A 22,086-nucleotide genomic window follows, 5' to 3' on the forward strand; every position below is an offset into this window, starting at 1 on the left:
GAACCTCGTGCAGGAGATGGTCAGAGACTGTGAACCTCGTACAGGAAATTGTTACAGACTGTGGACCTTCTAAAAAAGATGCCAGAGACTGTGGACCTCCTACAGGAGATGGCCAGAGACTGTGGACCTCCTACAGGAGATGGCCAGAGACTGTGGACCTCCTACAGGAGATGGCCAGAGACTGTGGACCTCCTACAGGAGATGGCCAGAGACTGTGGACCTGCTACAGGAGATCGCCAGAGACTGTGGACCTCCTACAGGAGATGGCCAAAGACTGTGGACCTCCTAAAGGAGATTGCCAGAGACTGTGGACCTCCTACAGGAGATGGCCAGAGACTGTGGACCTCCTACAGGAGATGACCTGAGACTGTGGACCTCCTACAGGAGATGGCCAGAGACTGTGGACCTCCTACAGGAAATGACCTGAGACTGTGGACCTCCTACAGGAGATGGCCAGAGACTGTGGACCTCCTACAGGAGATGGCCAGAGACTGTGGACCTCCTACAGGATTTGATTAGGGACTTTGGACCTCCTAAATGGTCAAAGATCGTGGAACCCTATAAGAGACACTGAGAGACTGTGGACATGCTGCAAGCCTTCTAGAGATTGGGAACATGTTAAATGAGACTGATAGAGATCAATGTCATTACAGCTTCGAAACAAAGGAATCCTTCCACTACTGATTCCTCACTACAAGTACCAATAGGCCATCCATGGCCCTAGAGCCACAGGTTGGGCACCAGAGGTGTAACTAAACGGGGTGGAGTTGTCCCTGTGACCATGAGGATATGGGAAAGAATGTACCTACAGGAGGTTAAAGATGAAGGACCCCTGAGCTCAGGGCACCTCGTCATGACTGTCCCTTGTATATTCACAGTGCAATCATATTATTTTCACCCTTCATCCCTTTTTTTGCCAACATTTACATGCTGTTCTCAACTTTTAAAGTGATCCTCTCATAAATCCGGTCAGTTCAAGCTGAGCATGTGATAAACAACATGTATTAGCAAAGTTTTCCTTTAGTGAAAGCCATGTGCCAAAGTGACTAGTAAATCCAGAGATATAGACAGCTAAATCTAAATCTAGATCTCAATTATTTCCTGTAAGTCAAGCACAGCTCCACCCCTCCTGCCTCCCAATATCCCTTTTGGTCCCCAAGCCATTTATTACTTTAAAGGGCCAACAGAAAGTCTTGGAAGGTGGAATAGACTGGGGTCAAACTTCACTCAACTTTAAAGCTGAAGTTTGAATATGAGTATTTTTGCATAGTTATCTTGGTCCAGCTTGCACCAATGTAAGGATGTTCTGCATGTGCCATACCTGTGGGATGCTCACTACTACAGTGATTGCTGCTAACTTCCTAGTCCTGTGCTGAGGAGCTGTACTTCTGATTAGTGAACATTGGACGTCGCTTGTCTGGCATGGGTGACATTCAGATAAAACTTTGCATTTTATTAATTAATGCAAAGTGTTCTCTAATTGAATGAGATGGAGATTGTGATGTCACTGCCCTGCCTCTCCACAGCCTCTCAGCTATATAAACGACAATATACTGGGAGATAGAAGACATTCATCATCTGTCTATCATTTATGTTTGCAGATCTGTGGGGAACATGAAGTGTTGAAGGATGAGAGCTACTGTCAAATCATAAAGCAGATCACAGACAACGCTAGCACTAAGACGTAAGTAACTCCAATACACAACAGTTGGGAATTAGGATCAGTGGCAAGGTAACTGCTCCCTTTGATGCTAACATAAGGAGTAAATAATAATAAATAAAGTATAATATAAGTACATAAAATATTATTATTATTTAGCTTTTTTAAGGTCTGTCTAAAGCAAAAACCCTTTTTACTTTTTTTTTTTTTTATATAGAACAGGGAAGGGTTAAAACCTCATGTGAGGGTTTTTTTCACTGTCCATGTCCTATTGGAGAGATTTTTCTTCACTTCCTGTCCCAAATACACAACAGGAAATGAGAAGAAGTTTCCTCAAAGTGTGGGGGGAAATCCCTTCTGACACAGTTGTCTCTGCAACAGATGTCCTCTTTGGAAGAATTATTTTAAGACAGGCACTGTGCAAAATATATGCTCACTAAAAATTAGTATGCAATCCCTTTTAGTTGTTTGTTGTAATAAATTACAACCAATCCCTGTGTTCTTTATGTAGGGACAGCTGCCAGAGAGGCTGGAGGCTTTTATACATCCTTACAGCTTATCACAGATGTTCAGAGGTCCTAAAACCGTACCTGTTCAAGTTCCTGCAGGACACGTGCCGGAGCCCTGGGCTGCACTTTCAAGGTAATTAACGGACTTGAGAAACAGAACAAACATATAGACACATCATTTTGTTCAGGGTCCTTGTAAAAACTAGATTGACAGGAGAGCTGTGTTACATTGGGGTGGATTTACTAAAGGCAAATAGACTGTGCTCAGTTGTACTCTGCAAGTGCAGTTGCACTCATTTCCCCCAGAGCTTAGTAAGTATGGTAAAGCTCTGTTGATTTCCATCATCCAATCATGTCCAAGCAAAAATGCTGTTTTTTATTTTCCTTGTACCCTTTTGGGTATTCTTTGCAAAGAGATCCTTTACCATATCTGCATTTACTAAGGAAAATGAGTGCAACTGCACTTCCGAAGTGCAAATGTTCAAAAATAAATATAAAACCTAAAAAAAAAAAAAAACTATGTTAAAGCGGAGTTCCGGCCTCAAAATCGAAAAAATCGATTTTGGGCCATCTGCTTGCTAAAGGCCACCTGAAAAAGAAATGGATGCTCCCAATTTTTTTTTTTTTTTGGACACTTACCTTATTATAGAAGAAAATATACTCACCTACCTTCCACTTCCTCCCTCTGCGGCCACGGCCCGCGCCATCACTTTCGGCTTGCGATGACTCCTGGGAGCTGAACTTCATCACTCCCAGGAGTCAATGCGCCTGCACCGGCCCCACTCGTCACTTGCAGGCGCGGCATTCCCTGCTAAACAGCTTCTGGGCATGCCCTGCACCGGAAGTGACGAGCGGGGCCGGTGCAGTGCATTGTAGGACCCCGACGTCATCGAAGAGGCCGCAGAAGAGGACGCAATGGCTTCAGCTGCCCACAGCTGAGATGGCAGCGCTGGAGAAGAACTTTTCAAGGTAAGTATTTCATCTTACAGGTAAGTGTGACCCGGGACAGTTCAGAGGCTATCGTTGTAGAAAGATCTAGCCCTGACTGTCCCAGGGGTATTTTTATCTAAATTTGACCCCCGAGGCCGGAACTCCGCTTTAAGCGCACACACACTGACATAGTGCTTCTTGGGCACTCATGTCCTTTTGTTTTTGCTTTACCAGGAATAGCTAAAGCCTGTGAGCAGAATCTGCGCAAAACTTTGCTGTATGGAGGGCGGTGTGAATTTCCCAGTGCAATGGAACTGAAAGCCATGGTGGTAAGTGACATGTATACCTTCCAGGGAACAAAAGCCTGACTAGATATATAGAAAACCTTTACTTAGACAACACGTACTTAGACAAATATCAAGGAGTGTGCTGAATGAAAGTGGGTGTTGACGCTGCTTTTAAGTTCAATTAAATATTTTAAATATGTGCAAATGTCACTTTATATAATCAGTATATGGTCCCCTATCTAGAAATGAGACCCTGTGTGAGTTATGAAATTCAATTAAATAAATAATGTAAAAAAGTTAGAAATTGATGACGATTGTGCACATGGTGCATGTGCAAAACAGTGCTTGTATTACAGTACCTATGCGGTGTGTTCATACATATAGCCAATATAGATCCAATATTATTTTTGTCCACGCTGTAAAAGTGCAAGCGTGATAATAAAAATGAAATTGACTGTGTGCCAAATTACCTGAGTGCAAATAAATATTGTGCAAACAGCAAATTATGTGAAAAAAAATTGGGATATACAGCAAACCACTTAGTAGGGGATATCCCCTTACATAAAATATATAGTTCATAAAAAATACAGTTCATAAAGATGTGCTAGGTGTCCTATTAAAGTCCACTATTCCGGAGTATTGCTGTTCATTGTAGTGCTTAAAAAAAAACAGCTTCAGTGAAACCAACTATTCCAAGAAACACCCCATTGTGCGATGGATCCCAGTGTTCTCACTCGTGCCCCCCACTGGGGTTGCACTCACAAAATATAAAAGCTGCCTTTACTAAGCTCCTACTGTGAGCGCTTGCTACTTGGCAATCATAATTTGACTTCTTTATAATGAGTCACTGACCTAGAACAAGCATGCAGCAAGTGAAGTCAGCATTAAGTCACAACTCCCGATCTGCAGACTTGTTTCAGGTCATTGACTCAGAAACTACAGAAGCCATTGGATCAGTATGACATCCAAGCAACTAGCATTTTTAGAAGGAGAGGTACAGATCTCCAATTGTAAAATGAATAAATCAGTAGGTGTGAGATAATTAAATTCATAGCAGCAAAAGTAGCAGATGTTTTTGCCTGCACACAATATGACCAATCAACAACCTAACAGGTAGTTCTTATAAATTATATATTTGTCTCATTTATTGGCAAAATTCTGTATATATTTTAACACTTTTAGACCATGTATTCATGCAGTACCCACATTTTACCTTTAGGTGGAGCTGCATTGATATCCCTGCTGTTTACTTTGTCTGGATTTGTTTAAAGGGTGTTTAAGTGAAATTAAACTCACATTTTATATAAAACCACAGGTAAGGTTTTTATGATGGTCTCTTCTGTCATAAATGCTTCCCTTTGCCTGTCAGCTGTAATGTACACTGAGCCACATGCGCAGCTCAGCATACATTCACGGCACCGCGCTGTGCTGCGATGATGTGACTCCCGTGTGCATGCACGAGAGTGATGTCATTGCAGTCCGGCCGATCAAGTGGCCAAACAGACGGAACCAGGAAGGAAGACCAGGAGAAGATAGCAGCACCCCTGGCCAGCAGGAGTGCTACCATCACAACGATGGAGGGCAGTGTTTGACAGGTAAATGTGTCATAATAATGTACTAATATACTGTGCATACTAGCACAATATCTCATATACCTCCTGGGGGTTTATTTACTAAATACAAAAAAAGCTGAAAATAATCATGCTTTAAAATAAAGAAGATATACTGAACCGTGTGTGTGTGTATATATCTATCTATTTATATATATATATATATATATATATATATATATATATATATATATATATATATAGCTAGATATATAGATAGATATATAGATATATATATAATATAGACACATAGGGGAGGTACGGGTTATGGCTGAAATTTAATAACTCATTTCTCTATATAATGTCTGATGTTTCTCCTCCCCCACAGGCTGGGAGAAGTTCCAAGAGACAGCTGTTCCTCTTACCTGGAGGAATCGAACGACATCTCAAGATAAAAACATGTTCGGTCAGTTCCGTTATTCAGATCAAGATCTTAAAACTGATTTTTAAATGTTGTGATGGTTGGGAACAGCTAGGGGGACTTTTTTAGGGCAAAGGGAGGACGTCCAGTTTTTAGATTGTGTAAAGCTGGCCATAGATGACTAATTTTTTTATTTTTTTCCGATCAGCCAGCAGGCTAAACAAAAAATAAAACACTGGATTCCTCCATCCACATAAGCGAGGTGGATAGAGAAATCCTACTCACTGAGACATTGTATTCTGACAGAGGGGAGTCTAGGCTGCAAGCCTGTTCTACAGAAGTTGATCAATAGATCGACTTCTGTCAAGCAGGACCGGCCACACATAGATCGAAACTCATCCAGTCCCTGCCAAGCTGGCCGAATTTAGATCCATTTATGGTTAATTTAAGATTTTCCTTCGATATATGTGTTATTTGGAAGAAACCTTTTCCGACATACATGAAAGCAGCTATTTACTGCTTCTCATTATGCAGATGCTACTTTCAGACTTTTCAGTCTTCTGTATTTGTGGCAGATACTGCCAGATTGACCTCCCTTTCGCTGCTGCAGTTTAAGCAATAAAGCTTGGTCACCCCCCTCCTCAATTAAATTGTATTAGGTTGTTTTTTCCCTGTGTTGAATGCTATTTGCTAATACAGAATATAGTAAATCAAGAAAATACCACATTGTGGCCACTAGATGAAGCTAATGTTCATAGGAAATACATACTTATTTACTATGATCATCAGCTCCACCTAGTGGCCATAATGTAGTATTTTCCTGATTCACTCCATTATGTAAATAAAGAACATTTGACCTGGAGGGAAACTAGCGTAATAACATTCAATTTTACTTCCATTCACACACAACAAATGTACGTGCAGTTTCACAGGATGAATAGCTCTGCATATTTTTAATTTTTTTTTATAAAAACACCCCTTAAAACATTCTTTTATGTTTTAGGTGGCCTTTGATGTGATAGAAGAGATCTGCACTGAGATGGGGGTGCACAGAGATGAAGCCTACCACGAATATGCCATCTTTGCTGTTACCAACCGTGGTAAGATGGGGAACAACACTACATACTTCCCAGCTAAAGCCAAAAGATAAAACATCTATGTTCTGTTAACCTAAAATATTATATACACACTCCTCCTGATTATTAACAATATTTATACAGTATCTCACAAAAGTGAGTACACCCCTCACATTTTTGTAAATATTTTATTATATCTTTTCATGTGACAACCCTGAAGAAATGACACTTTGCTACAATGTAAAGTAGTGAGTGTACAGCTTGTATAACAGAGTAAATTTGCTGTCCTCTCAAAATAACTCAACACACAGCCATTAATGTCTAAACCGCTGGCAACAAAAGTGAGCACACCCCTAAGTGAAAATGTCCAAATTGGGCCCAATTAGCCTTTTTCCCTCCCTGGTGTCATGTGACTCATTAGTGTTACAAGGTCTCAGGTGTAAATGGGGAGCAGGGGTGTTAAATTTGGTGTTATCGCTCTCACTCTCTCATACTGGTCACTGGAAGTTCAACATGGAACCTCATGGCAAAGAACTCTCTGAGGATCTGAAAAAAAGAATTGTTGCTCTACATAAAGATGGCCTAGGCTATAAGAAGATTGCCAAGACCCTAAAACTGATCTGCAGCACGGTGGCCAAGACCATACAGGGGTTTAACAAGACAGGATCCACTCAGAACAGGCCTCGCCATGGTCGACCAAAGAAGTTGAGTGCACATTCTTAGCGTCATATGCAGAGGTTGTCTTTAGGAAATAGACGTATGAGAGCTGCCAGCATTGCTGCAGAGGTTGAAGGGGTGGGGGTTCAGCCTGTCAGTGCTCAGACCATATGCCGCACACTGAATCAAATTGGTCTGCATACTGATTATCTTGCGTAAGACCTAATTTTGCCCTAACCAGATAAACACAGTGGAAATCCATTCTTAGAATATCACCCTGTGATCTTTTTTTCCGACAGGTCAGAATGTAAGACCTCTAAATAGAAAGGAATACATCCTGGATGTTTCAGCTGAAATGGAGCAGACTGATAGCAACTACATGTTCTGGTTCAGAAGAATCATCTGGGCTCAGCCACTAAAGTTTGAGAATGAGCTGTATGTGACCATGCATTATAACCAGGTACAGTAGAGCAATAGCTTAGTTGGAGGCTAACTTTTACTTCCTTTGAATGCTTGGTGCTAGATTTACATAAAACAATCAGTAAAGTTCCTTTGCTTTCTCTTGCTAGGTCTTACCAGACTACTTGAAGGGATTGTTTAATGTCTTTACTCATGCTAAGCCCACCGAGCAACAGTTCCAGCAAATTTCAAGACTGGCATCCCTTCAACATCGCGCTAAGGATAGTGTTTACCTGCCTACCGCGTACGTACGCCAACTTTGCATCTTGCCATGTGACCTTTTTGTCAGATCATTGTTTTTTGCAATGTTCAGTGGAAACTGGTAGATGGGTTAGGTAAGCAGAATTCAAAACCCACTTGAAGAGAACAAAAGCCAACTGACATAGGTCCGAACGCAGCTTAGAAGGAGGTCAAATGCAGGTCAGAAAGGGACCAACTGCATGTCAAATGCAATCGTCAATGAACATTAAATGATCTCAGAAGCCTCTCAGTCTGATGTCAAATGCAAGCAAAATGCACCTGAAAGCAAGCTGTATTTGCCCATCGACACAAGCTCTTATTCTGCCCATTATGTCACTGACCTTTTAAAAGCCTAACTCTGGGCAAATAAAAAAATAATCCCTTGTAGTGGGGCTGTGTCTGCACTGCAAGGGTCAATTGCTAATTTTATCCAGGGGAGAGGAGAAACAGTTTTCCTACCATTATGCTTTTGCTGGGTATCCAGTGCATCCCTATACCTTTAACCCATTCAATACTGGACACTTTCAACCCCTTCCTGCCCAGCCAATTTTGAGTTTTCAGTGCTGTCGCACTTTGAATGACAACTGCGCGGTCATGCAACACTGTACCCTAAGAAAATTTTTATCATTTTTTTTTAGATAGAGCTTTCTTTTGGTGGTATTTTATCACCACTGGGTTTTTAATTATTTGCTAAATAAACAAAAAAGACTGAAAATGTTGAAAAAAAACAAAACAAAATGTTTTTCTTGGTCTCTGTTATAACATTTTTCAAAAAAGTAAATTTTGTTCTTCACTGATGGGCGCTGGTGAGGCTGCACTGATGAGTACTGGTGAGGCTGCATTGATGGGCACTGGTGAGTTGGTACTGATGAGCACCGATGAAGCTGATCAGTGTAAATGTGCCTTGTCACCCTTGCTGATAATTGGATTTCCTTTCCTCACACAGTGACAGCGCGTGAGGAAAGAAACCTCAATAACCAACAACTTTGTTTACATGTGATCAGCTGTGATTGGACACAGCTGATCCCATGGTATATAGCCACTGTGATTGGCCCTTTACCTCAATCTGTGATCGGCTGTGTCCAAAGGACACAGCGATCAATGAGCATGCCCTATGCACACCCCAGGAGCGTTCTGGGAGGACGTCCATGGACGCCCTCCCAGAACAAGAGAGCTGCGCTGTAGCCATCAGTCGGCTATGACCCAACAATAACGTGGCTAAGGGGGAGTGGGCTCCCTCCAGGCATACCTGCCCTTAATCTACCCATTATTATATAGGGGCTCCAACTTGGGGTACTCTGAAAATGATAGTGTTAGGACTGCAGTACACTGGGGTGCCGTGACGTGGCTGCTGCAACTTATGCATATATTTGCAAATGTTTGCAAACTAAACCCCCTATTTTTAAGGTAAACAATTAGACAGTGTAAATTCATTTTTTTTTTGCAGGCTGGCTGGTAAGTGAGCAAATTTTTGTTTGGTTTTTGATACCGTTTTATTTACCCGATCTTCTGCTCCCCTGGCAGGCGGCGCTCCACCACGATCCGGTGGTGGACTGTCCCTTGGTGTCCTCATGTCCAAAGCAGTGCTATGGACCCTGCTCTGGTCTTGATGACGTCAGAACCCTAGGTTGCTGCAGCGTGGGGGTGCAGACGCTGCGGGAATTGGTCTAGCTGTAAGAAGAAGAAAAGGATCAGGTAAGAATCTTTTTTCTTTTGGTTCCCCTAAACAAAAACGAGCAATACTTTTTTTTATTTGCATGGAGTTAGGCTTTAACATATCATAGCATATTTTAAAACCCAACGACTAGAGAACATATTTACCTGTGCCACTGTGATGTACTTTTTTGCTCTAATTCCCTGTATTGTCCTACAGGCGTGAGGTCCAGGATTATATCCCCAACCAGTTCTATAAGACGGTGAAGCCTCAGTCATGGTTAAACATGGTGATGCAGCACATGCAGCAGATTCAGCCTTTGAGTCCTCACCAGGGAAGAGCTCAGTTCCTAGGTAAGGAGCTTCCACTGGAACTTCAGGTCTTATCCAGAATATACTACCACACCAAAGTAATTTTCCTTTGGCATTATTTGCACTTAATATCCCACCTCTGTATGATAGAGTATTTACACACATTAGGATACCCTTTTTTGCAAGCTGAGCCTTCTACAGCCAACTTTGTTTTCTGTTTTGGATCAAGTAATGAAGGAAGACCTTTTGGGTCTTAACTGATAACTGAATATTGTATTTTCCTCTACTGATATTGCCTTGCAGACAGATGAAATCAATTTTATAATAAGATTCTTTTCATCTCAGTATTTTATTAACTAATATCAATATGTATTTTAATAGCCTTGATAAAGGAGAGGCAGCTACCTGAAACACGTTGGCTCTCCTTCAAAATTTGCTGTGGTATTGAGGCACTGTCACTGTCCCTCCTAAGGCTTCATTCACATTTCACGTAATGCTTGCCATCCTCTGAAAAATGATCCGTGGTGGATCAATTTTCAGAGGGCAGTGTAACAGTGGTTGACAGACAGGCATTATGGCTGCCTCCTGATGTCTATTTTCTGTTATCCTTGTTTTTATTAAAAATTGCTTATTGCCAATTTTACATTGTGGGACTGTGCTGCAAGTGCAGAGTGGCCCCATTAAACTTAATGGGCAAATTCGACTGCTGCCTGTCAAATCCTGCAGCCCGAGGTAAAAAAATGATATGGCTGCAAAGCAAAGTTTTCATGTGTATAGCCCTGTCCGGCTGTATTGTTAGGATTTGCGAGGGTGGCCAGGAGGGACAGTAAAACTGCGGTTCAGCCACCTGTTTTTACCACACCAAACCCCCCCACTGCCGTTGTGAAAGAGCCTTAAAGCAGCAGAGCAGGTTTTTGTGGCTGTCTGTGGCCCCGCTGGCATGATTCACCCTATCTGTTCTGGAACAGAAAGTCATGAGAAATCCATCTATTTACACTTGTCACTATAGATGGTGGAGGGACACCTCCTTCAGTGACAACTGTCTAAAAGAAGAGAGGTTTCCTCTCACTTCCTGTTGTGTCTCCAGGACACTGTTTTATCCAATACAAAAACAACAAGTTTTGCCTAGACATACACTTTCAAGCAGACCTTCACTAGTTGTGCCGCAGGGCTTCAGGTCCCAAGCGAACCCTGAAGCACAGCTGCACAATCGCTGTTTGTTTTTAAGACGTCTGTGCACACGCAGGGTTTTCCTGCGCATGCACAAAGATGGCTACCTGGGATGGCCCCAAACCTCCCTCATCTTTGCACATGTGTGGAAAATCACTTGCTCATATGCCGATGCCCTGAAGGGCTCTGCCAGGACCCAAAGGCCAGGCAGAGCTCTTCAGCGCATTTGTGAATGTGCAATAATGGCGGCGCTGGAGGGAGGGTGGAGCCGGTACAGAGTGAGTACAGACTGAAGTTCTGCTTTAAAAGTATACATCTTACAAAATTGCTGCCAGTGCTGTGTGTGGGTGACAACACATGAAATGGCAATATGCTTTCTCCTCTTGCAGGTCTGGTCAGTGCCTTCCCCATGTTTGGCTCTTCTTTCTTCTACATCCAGAGCTGTAGTAACAACATGGTAATCTCCCCGTGTATCCTGGCTATCAATCAGAATGGACTGAATTTCCTGAACAAAGAAACCCATGTATGTATAAGTGGCATGAAGTCAGCAAATATTTCTGTTTATTGCTTTGATGGGATAGATCTCACAAGGACACCCTAAGGCCACCTCACATGTGACATCTCCTTGCCTCATGTGATGAGTAATGTCATGTGACCCTGACAAGGCTTTTTTCCTCAACTGTTCTCTCTAGCAAGAGTATAGAGCCAGACACCACACTGCTATATTGCAAGTGCACCCTAAGGTATCCAGGTCTTGTAGGATGACAGTAGAGTCGGCCAACTACTTCCAATGATAGTGGATAGATGCTTTTTGTGCCCCTCAGGTTCAGATTCCTGCTGCTTTTTTTGTAAGGGTGGGTGGAAGTGCTAAAATTCAGTTCTGTGGTCAGCATGCCCTTGGTGGTCTTGTCATCTTAAGTAATGGTTACGTGAAGCCTGACCTCAAATCTGGCCTCTTTTGAGGTCTACTGTTGATATTCTACTATAGGTCTACATATCACCTAAATGGCGATTTACACAAACTCAGCAATATGTAAAGTCTTTTGAGGCCACATCCACACCTTATCATACCCACCTACTTGCTATTTCTCGTAGTCCCAGGTCGCTCTGTGCACGCTATCCACATTTTAGTTTGTGTAGCAAATATTGGACCTACAGTGAAATAACTGCATATACACCACCAGGCTTTCGCAGTGGAATATGGCTGATGCAAAACTCACCTAATATAAGTCCTTATGTGAGTCTTGGAATATCCGTATTGTGATCAGGTTAGCGACATATGAGAAGATTTTTGCTTTCCAGATTTGGCTACCTTAAGTTGATACACACCATACAACTTTTCACTCCAGTTTGTTTGCTATTATAGCATACAGACGGGAAAAGGTTTGTTAGTTTCTGTAGGGAAAAGGGAGTCATGGAAAACCTTTCACTAGCAAACATATCCCTCAATAGTTACTTTCTACATTGGTGGCTCTCAACTACTTAGCCATGGCCTATTGCAAGGCTGTGGTCTCTCTCCTATCGTCCAACTCGATGCAGATCCTCTAACCTCCAACAGTGCCTCCCAGCTCCCATAGTGCCTAGTGCCCCTTGTAACCTTCTATAGTGGAATAGCAGTACCCTTCAGCCCCCACAGTGCCTCCCAACTTTCCACAGTGCCACCCAACCTCCCACAGCGCCTCACAGAATATTGCAGAGCCTCCAGCTCCCCATAATGCCCCAACCTCCAACAGTGTCCCACATTGAATCCCACAGTTACTCACAGCCCCTGCAGCACATTACAGTCTCCCACAGAGCCCCTACAAAGGCCCCTCTTAGAGAGACCCCCAGCCCCAAAGACCCCATCTCTCAGTTTCCCCTAGCCCCCTAGAAAACTCACCTGACCTATGGTCATTTGTAGAGCCATCAGTGAACCATCATGATTCCACTGTGAGACTTAAGGGCTGATTTGCCGAAGGCAAATAGACTTTGCAAGTGCATTTTCACAAATTTATCCCAGAACTTAGTGAATTCGGTGAAAAATACCCAATCAGGTGCAAAAAAAAAAAAACTGCTTTTTTGTTTGCACATGACTGGCTTCTCCAGATTCACTAAGCTCTGGGAAAAACAAATGCAACTGCACTTGCAAAGTTTGAGCTATGAATTGCGGCTTTTCAGATATTAGTGAAAAACAGGTGTCTGATTATTTTTCTTAGGCTATTTGCTCATTTTTAACCTGAAGGTACTAATGTAGCTGTGCACTCTGAATTACACTTACATTTTTGGTGTGCAGGAGTTGATGGTGACATTCCCTCTGAAAGACATCCAGAGCACCAGAACTCAGCGTCCGGCACCGGGGTTCAGTTACCCATATGTGGATATACTGCTTGGTGACGTAACATCACAACGGATAACACAACTACAGCTGGAACAGGTAATACATGGCCTCTTTCTGATACAGAAGCATACCAAGAAAGACAGACATTGCTCTGTGTGGCCCACTGGGTACAGTACAAACAAAATGTACAAAATGTATAAACGCAAAATACGCTTTGGGGGGGAACCTCTGGGGAATCAAGAATGGCGAAAGATCTGGGAGTCTTAGTAGAAGATAGACTAAGCAATAGCATGCAATGTCAAGCTGCAGCTGCCAAAGCCGGCAGAATATTAGCATGCATAAGGAAGGGGATATATTCCAGAGATAAAACTATAATCCTACCACTTTATAAAACTCTGGTCCGGCCACATCTGGAGTATTTTGTCCAGTTCTGGTCACCAATCCTCAGAAAGGATCTGCTGGAACTGGAGAGAGTCCAAATAAGGGCAACTCAACTATATAGGGGATTGGAGGGCCTTATTTATGAGGAGTGTTTGCAAGCGCTTAATTTATTTATTCTCCCTGGAGGAGAGACGCCTGAGAGGGGACATAATAGCGAATTTACAAAAACCTCAGTGGTGATCCCAGCATAGGAAATAACTATTTAGTCTCAAGGAGTGTAAGAGGACACGAGGCCACACAATGAGATGAGAGGAGAGGCAGTTTAACCATAAGCTACGTAAGGTGTTTTTCACTGTAAGGGCGATAAGATTGTGGAACTCTCTTCCACAATTGGTGGTAGCTGCAGGGAGTATAGCTACTTTTAAAAGACTCTTGGACATACATCTACAAGATCACAACATTCAGGGTTATGGGAAATGAATACGTTCACACACACCTACATAGGATGAACTGGATGGACGGTTGTCCTTATTCAACCTCAACTACTATGAAACTATCTAACATGGAGTTCAGGGTAACAAAAGTTTTATCCATCCTGGGTTATAATATGGATGATCTGAGAAGTGTTCCGACATTGAGATTCTTCTTGTTTTTAAAGCTGATCTCCAGGTTTTAGTTTGAATAGCTGGTCCAAACAATTAACTTTGCTAACACTTGCAGCAGCTGAGAGCTCTGTATAAACTGTATGTCACTCCCGAGACAAAAATCGATTTGGACTGAGCACTACTCAGCCGTTCACAGGGATCTTTGTATTCTATGAATGAATACACAGCTTCCTCTTAATGCCTGAGTTGGAGATCATGATATTATCTGCCCATCTCTCAATCTCTGCCAATCAGAGCAAACTTTGTATTCATTCATAGAATAAAAAGCTCCCTGTGAATGGCTGAGCAGCCCGAATTGATCTTGTTCTAGGAGCAGGGTGAGACCAGAAGTTCCCGACCCTCTGCCAGAACACAGTACTGAAGCTATATACCGCTTACTATACACCAGAGCTTTTTTTCAATGGGACCGCGGGGGAAAGAAGGTCCGGCACCTCCAGCACTAAATGTATGTAATGGCAAGAGGTGCTGAAGTGTACTAGATGGTTTATTGATGCTGGCTGCAGGGGAGCCTATTGTTGCTGGGGGAGTCTATTATTGCTTGTAAAGGAATCTATTGTTGCTGGGGGGGGGGTCAGTGTTTGCTGGGAAGGATCTAGTGTTCAGAGAGGGGTCTATTGTTGCTGGCTGCTGGGAGATCTGTTGTATCTGGTGGACAAATCCTCTCAGGGTGTATGTTTGATGTGGTGGATCTATTGTTGCTGGGTCTATTGTTGCTAGGGGGATCTATTGTTGCTGGGGGTATCTTGTTGCGAGCGGTCTTTTGTTGGTGGGAATCTATTGTTTCTGGGTTGGTGGGTGGGATCTATTGTTGGTATGGGGATCTATTGTTGCTGGGGGTATATTGTTGTGAGCGGTCTTTTGTTGGTGGGGATCTATTGTTGCTGGGTTGGTGGGTGGGATCTATTGTTGCTGGGTGGGTGGGGCAATCTATTTTATTGCTTTTCTTGTAATTAACAAATTCAGTACAAATTACTTACCACCACAAAATGATACTTGGCTTCTTTTTTTTCTTAAAGAGGGGGGGGGGGAGTCCTGGGAGGTGGGTAGGAGGTGGAACCAAGGAACAGTGTTCAGAGGTGGGTAGGGGGCAGAGAAGATGAGTTATCCAGTAGGAGGGAGTTCCTGCACCTATTCTCAGAGAAAAAAAATCCCTGCTTTATACTATTTATACAGCGCTTCCAGTCGCCGCATGTGTTAGTTAAGGTAATAGTTTGTCTGGACCAACTCTATTTAAATTTCTCTAAAAGCTGGAGATCAGCTTTAAAGTCATTGGAAGGAGTGTGGCCTATAATTAAAGTGGATGTAAACCTGATTCATGAAATTCGACCTGGGCACATCTATCTGTAGCGATTACCTATCTTTCTTCAAAGCCCTAAGTCCCCTGGCTTTCTCCTGCTCCATTCTTCTGTTATCAGCATGATAACTTCTGACAATTTCTCCATCAACTGAGATAAAACCAGGCTGAATTTTGTGTCGGAGTGGGTGCTATAAATAGATTAGCAGAGAGCTGGTCTATTCACAGCACAGCTCTTCATGTTTCTGCCTATGTGGAAAGGGGGTGTGTGCCTTTCCTCCAGTCAGCTGTCTCCCAGTGTATGGCCAAACTTCCCTCCCACTGATGAATCGAGAAGAGAAAATTCTGGAAAGCTGAAGACAGCACATATACAAATAAAACTTATGTAGGGAGATTTGTTTCATCTCTGTGTATCATCTGAAGCTGTTCACTTCACTGGGTAAAGTGCATCTGGAAAGTATTTACAGTGCTTCACTTTTACCATATTTTGTTATTTTACAGCCTTATTGCAAAATGGATTAAATTCATTAATTTCCTTTAAAATTCTACAAACCATAGCCCATAATGACAACATGAAAGAAGTTTGTTTAAAATCTTTGCACATTTATTAAAAATAAAAAAGGGAAAAATCCAATGTACATAAGTATTCACAGCCTTTGCCATGGCACTCCAAATTGAGCTCAGGTGCATCCTGTTTCCACTGATCATCCTTGAGATGTTTCTACAACTTGATTGGAGTCCACCTGTGGTAAGTTCAGTTGATTGGACATGATTTGGAAAGGCACACACCTGTCTATATAAGGTCCCGCAGTCAGTGCATGTCAGAGCACAAACCAAGCCATGAAGTCAAAGGAATTGTCTGTAGATCTCTGAGACAGGATTGTATCGAGGCACAGATCTGGGAAGGGTATAGAAAAATTTCTGCAGCATTAAAGGTTCCAATGAATACAATGGCCTCCATCATCCATAAATAGAAGAAGTTTGGGACCACCAGGACTCTTCCTAGAGTGTCCCACCAGGCCAAACTGAGCGATCGGGGGTGAAGGCCTTAGTCAGGGAGGTGACCAAGAACCCGATGGGAGAGACAGAGCTCCAGAGTTTCTCTGTGGAGAGAAGAGAACCTTCCAGAAGAACAACCATCTATGCAGCACTCCACCAATCAGGCCTGTATGGTAGAGTGGCCAGACAGAAGCCACTCCTCAGTGAAAGGCACATGACAGCCCACCTGGGGTTTGTCAAAAGGCACCTAAAGGACTCTCAGACCATGAGAAACAAAATTCTCTGGTCTGAAGAAACAAAGATAAAACTCTTTGGCCTGAATGGCAAGCGTCATGTCTGGAGGAACCCAGGCACCTCTCATCACCTGGCCAATACCATCTCTACAGTGAAGCATGGTGGTGGCAGCATCATGCTGTGCGGAAGTTTTTCAGTGGCAGGAACTGGGAGACTAGGTCAGGATCGAGGGAAAGATGAATGCAGCAACGTACAGAGACATCCTTGATAAAAACCTGCTCCAGAGCGCTGTGGACCTCAGACTGGGGTGAAGGTTTATCTTCCAACAGGACAACGACCCTAAGCACACAGCCAAGATAACAAAGGAGTGGCTAAGGGACAACTCTGTGAATGTCCTTGAGTGGCCCAGCCAGAGCCCAGACTCAAACCCGATTAAATATCTCTGGAGAGATCTGAAAATGGCTGTGCACCGACACTCCCCACCCTACCTGCTGAAGCTTGAGAAGTCCTGGAAAAACTGCCCAAAAATAGGTGTGCCACGCTTGTAGCATCATACTCAAAAAGACTTGAGGCTGTAATTGGTGCCAAAGGTGCTTCAACAAAGTATTGAGCAAAGGCTGTGAATACTTATGTACATTTTTTTGTAAGAGTTCAAACAAACTTCTTTCACTTTGTCAATATGGGTTATGGTTTGCAGAATTCTGAGGAAAATAATGAATTTAAAGCGGAGTTCCACCCTAAAATTAAACTTACCTCCATCTTCATGCCCGGGGTCACCTGAAAAAAAAATGGATAATCGCAATTTTTTTTTTTTACTTACCTGGTTTAGAAGAAAATATAATTACCTTACTTCCTTCTTCCTCCCCTCGGCGGCCACGGCGATTCATCACTTCCTGGCTTTGCAATGATTCCTGGGAGCTGAACGTCATCGCTCCCAGGAATCAATGCGCTTGCACCGGCCCCGACGTCAGTTCCGGTGCAGGCGCCATCATACCTTGCTAAACAGCTTCTGGGCATGCCCAGAAGCTGTGCAGGGATGACGCTGCGGCCCCGGCAGTAACGGCGGGGCCGGCGCAGTGCATCGTGGGACTGAAGAAGACGGAAGAGGACACAGAAGAGGATCTCGCTGGCTTCAAGCTGCCCACACCTGAGATGGCAGCGCTGGACAATACTTTTTCAAGGTAAGTATTTCTTCTAAAAGGTAAGTGCAACTCGGGACAGTTCAGAGGCTATCCATTGTGGAATGCACTAGCCCTGACTGTCCCGGGGGTATTTTTATTAAAAAAAGGTTTCCCAGGGTGGAACTCCGCTTTAATCCATTTTGGAATAAGGCTGTAACATAACAAAATGTGGAAAAAGTGAAGCGCTGTGAATACTTTCCGGATGCACTGTATACTGTATGTGAGGGTTTACATCCACTTTAAGGTGAAGGAAAAGATCCGGCTTTAAAGTATGCTTTAAACAAAAAAAAACCCTAGGAAAGTCTTTAGTCATAGCAGGCAGTAAGGATGGACCAACAGGGGCCATATAGACTTTAAAGTAAAGTTACATTTTTTTTTTTTTTTACAAGTTTAAAAAAAATGTACTATTTTTTATAAAATATTTATTTCACATATAAACCTAAATAACAAGGTGCAGTAATGACTTTGTATTGAAAAGATCTTTTCTCTCCCCTCCGTGTCTGTTCTGTACTTTGCTTTACCCATGGATCTCTAATAAGACCAGATAAGAGGTGGTATGTTATTGAGTCACTTAGCATGCACCAGCAATCATTACGCTCATCTTGGTGTTCATATACATCTTACATCCTTCATAAACAGATGATGGTGTGCAGTAAAGTGGGATTCATGTCTGTTTATGTATTATTATTTAGGGGGTTAATTTACCTTTCTGTTAGAGCTGTTACTTTTGGTCATTTTACTGTATTCACTGTCATTTACTGCATACACACATTTTGATTTCATCGTACTTTTGTAAGATTCATTCATGTGAATAGTCTTATTGGCATACTTTTTATTCAGTCTCAACTCCTCCAACCCCCCCAACCCCCTGGTATTATTTAAAAAAAATTAGACAGTCCAAAATCCAGGTTATCCTATGGGCATGGTTCACACTATTGCAGTGCAGTGCAGTGAAAAAAGTAGTGATCGACCAATATCGGTTTTTCGTTGCTGATACCGATATTTTGGTCAATGCATATTGATATCGGGCGATATTGGTACTCTTGTGGAGGGATCTGGGGGTCTAAAAGACCCCAAACCCCTCCTCTGCACTTGAAAGCATTCAAAACGCCAAGTTTGGCTGTTTTGAATGCTGTCATTTTTTGAATCTGGCGCCAGACAGTACCCGGAAGTGGCGTCATGACATCACTTTCGGGTTTTTGAATGGAGACCCGATCAGAGCCGAATGCGGCTTTGATCAGGTCTTCGGCGGCTGCGCAGGCCGGTTGCCTGGGTCTCGAACCTGGGCGAGCTGTGGAAGGCGGCGGGAGGGGGGCGGGAACTTACCCTCCCGCTCCTTGTAATGACAGCCGAGCGGCTTCTCAGCCGCATCAGCTGTCATTACAAGACAGCCGACCATCGGCTATGGACGCCGGTACCTGGGTGACGCCTCTAGCTGCAGGCATCACTCCGGTACAAGCACTTTCCCGAAATATCGGCAATATTGGTAACCTCCGGGGCCGATTCTGATATATCGGGGAAAGTGCATATCGGCCCTCGATATATCGGCTTTGCCGATAATCGGTCGATCTCTATAAAAAAGTACAACGTGCTGCATTTTTATGCACTGCAAATGCACAGAAACGCACGCAAATACTTGTAAATGCACGAAAATGCACCTAAAAAGCCAAAAGAAGAGAGAAGACAGAAGTGAATACAAAAAGAAATGCAAGCTTAGGAAAAATGCACTGCAAACGTGCCTAAAAAATGTGTGTCAAATGTATGTCACTGCGCATGCAAAAAAATTGCAGTTTCTGGTGTGAATTGGCCCTAAAGATCTGTCTGACAGGAAAACACAACAATTAGAATTCTTTTTTTTTTCTTTTGTACAGTAGAAGGCTAGAATCCTTGTCAGTTTTTATTGCTGCCTGGTCGGTCCTTATTGCAGATTTTCCTTTGCTTCCTGTCTGGGTAAACCATTCCCAGCAGGAAAGTAATGTAAATCTCTCCAACAGATTAGCAGTAGGGTCTTGTTCACACTAGTGGTTGAGGGGCTATAAAACCTTGCGGTTTTATCTGCAATTGTATGGCCCCCAAACTGCTACCCCCCTTTTGCTGCAGAGGTCGCAGCCGAGAGTGTACACATAGGCCCTGTTCACACCTGAGCGTATTTCAGCTCGTAAAACGCTCATCTCTAAAGTCTCAAAACGCCCAACAAGCAAAATCCCTTTCATTTCAATGGCCCCTGTTCACATCTGAGCGTTTTGTCTCCTGAAGCAAAACGCCTGAAGCTCAAAAAAGTACATGATCTTCTTTTTTTGGCAGATTACAAGCATTTTTGTTAGATGTCAATGCCTGCCTCCAAACACCTGCAAAAAACGCCTGAAAAAAGCCCCAAAAAAAACCGCCTGAAAACGATACGCTCAGGTGTGAATGGAGCCATAAAGTTGTTGGAGATACAACAGCTTTCAGCTTAGCTGATTAACTGCAGTTCACAAATAGGACACTAGATGTCGCTAATGCTCAGTGATATGCAATGCATTTTCTATGATGTGTTGTAATTTCCTGTACATTGTACTGTACTTGCTGGTTACCTCTTCCTGTCTGTGTTTTCCTTACAATGAGAAAGTGACATCTTTGCTATCTGTGGTTATGTTCCAATAAAGAAGCCAGTTCCTGTTACTCCACAATGTCTGATCTGAATACACTCCGCTGCACCCAGTGATCGCACTCTGCAACAATAGTGGCCACAGCAGGAATTGTACCTACTGTCATTTTCAAGTAAATGGGGCCTTCCTGAAAGTGGCCCACAACTGCGTTTGATGCTGCTCGCTAGTGCCTGGATTGAAGGGGTAAAACGGGCAGTGAGGAGGCGATACAACGCCGCCGCCTGTCAATTGTTCTCTGAAGAGGGGCCCGAACATGAATCACTCTTCAGAGAGCACAGCTAGTGAGAATGAGCCCTAAAAACCCAACAGGAGTTCTAATCCTTCCCCACTCCATCCCAAAGTATATAAGAAGATTTTAGCTTGACATACTCTGTATATTGATCACCTGTAAATGAAAGACTTTAATAAGCCCCTATATAAAATATATTGGCTTACTGTGTGGTCCATGATTCTGTCCCCCCATGTATACAGTAAATGTTCTCCTTGTCATTTCATCTCTTCTTTCCTACAGGGCCTGGAACTGTGCAGGGTGGTTGCTGTACACGTTGAGAACCTACTGCAAAGTCGTGACAAACGCCTGACCCTCCCCCCCAGCGAGATCACGCTGCTATAATCGCTGCTGCCGCTAGAGAAGTCTTCACTCTGCACCTTATATCAGTTATTCCATGCAAACTCTTATTGTTACTCCTAAAGAACTCTTATCAATGCTAATTGATATTTGCATCTAAACTGACCAGGTAACATCATCACAATGCAGATTCTGAAAACAAAATACAGTTTGGAGGGTCGATAGAGTTATAATTCTCATAAACATGTGAAAGAATTTTAAAAATGTGGACCAGTGGCCACTCATTCTCCTTAGCTGGTCAATACCTGGGCAGAGTTTTAATGAGGAACAAGAAAAAAAATTCAGCATGGAAAACAATATTTTTGGAAGCTGATCCAGTACTTCTATCAGTATAGAGTTGCTTTAAAGAAACTTAAAGAAACCTATTCTGGAAACTAAAAATGCTAGTTTTATGGCTGTTGTGCTGATCCAGTTGTTTGTCCAGTTGTTGTTAAGTCAATGACCAAGTATTGGCATGCAAAAATCAGGAGATGGGGCTTCACTCTGACCTTTATGATTGGCATGATTTTTCCTTGTCCATGTCACAGAAGGTATGGAATCCATAGACAGCCAGGCAACAAGCATTTTCAAGATATAGGCAGCAATGGCAGTCTCTGCATTTCTCTCTGTACAGGTTTGTTTTTAAGTGTATCCAAGCCCAAAAACAAAACATGTCATGTATTAGAGCTTACCAGTCCTTAGATGTGGTGGCTGCATTTGTTTTCTTTTTTCAGGCTTTTTTTTCCCCCTTTGTTTTCACTGGGCGATCCTGCTAGTAACATTTCCTATCATAGGGTGACAACACTTAAAGAGGTTGTAAACCTCAGAAACAAAAA

At 42.9% G+C, this 22,086-nt stretch overlaps 1 protein-coding gene across 1 annotated transcript in view; it reads left to right on the forward strand.

Moving 5' to 3' along the window:
• MYO15A (myosin XVA) overlaps positions 1-21,526 on the forward strand; it is a gene marked incomplete at its 5' end in the record, with an annotated part of 148,107 nt that extends 126,581 nt beyond the window's left edge. The window contains 11 exons of the mRNA XM_082261824.1: positions 1,602-1,684; positions 2,172-2,302; positions 3,334-3,428; positions 5,325-5,402; positions 6,361-6,457; positions 7,390-7,550; positions 7,660-7,793; positions 9,663-9,796; positions 11,314-11,447; positions 13,197-13,337; positions 21,155-21,526. Of these exons, the coding sequence (XP_082117950.1) occupies positions 1,602-1,684; positions 2,172-2,302; positions 3,334-3,428; positions 5,325-5,402; positions 6,361-6,457; positions 7,390-7,550; positions 7,660-7,793; positions 9,663-9,796; positions 11,314-11,447; positions 13,197-13,337; positions 21,155-21,256 (1,290 nt within the window). The 3' untranslated portion in view covers positions 21,257-21,526. The remainder of the gene's footprint in view (positions 1-1,601; positions 1,685-2,171; positions 2,303-3,333; positions 3,429-5,324; positions 5,403-6,360; positions 6,458-7,389; positions 7,551-7,659; positions 7,794-9,662; positions 9,797-11,313; positions 11,448-13,196; positions 13,338-21,154) is intronic.
• Between the last annotated feature and the right edge of the window lie 560 nt (positions 21,527-22,086).

This window comes from Pelophylax lessonae (assembly GCF_965119305.1).
Source record: "Pelophylax lessonae genome assembly, chromosome: 6".
Classification (NCBI taxonomy): Eukaryota; Metazoa; Chordata; class Amphibia; order Anura; family Ranidae; genus Pelophylax; species Pelophylax lessonae.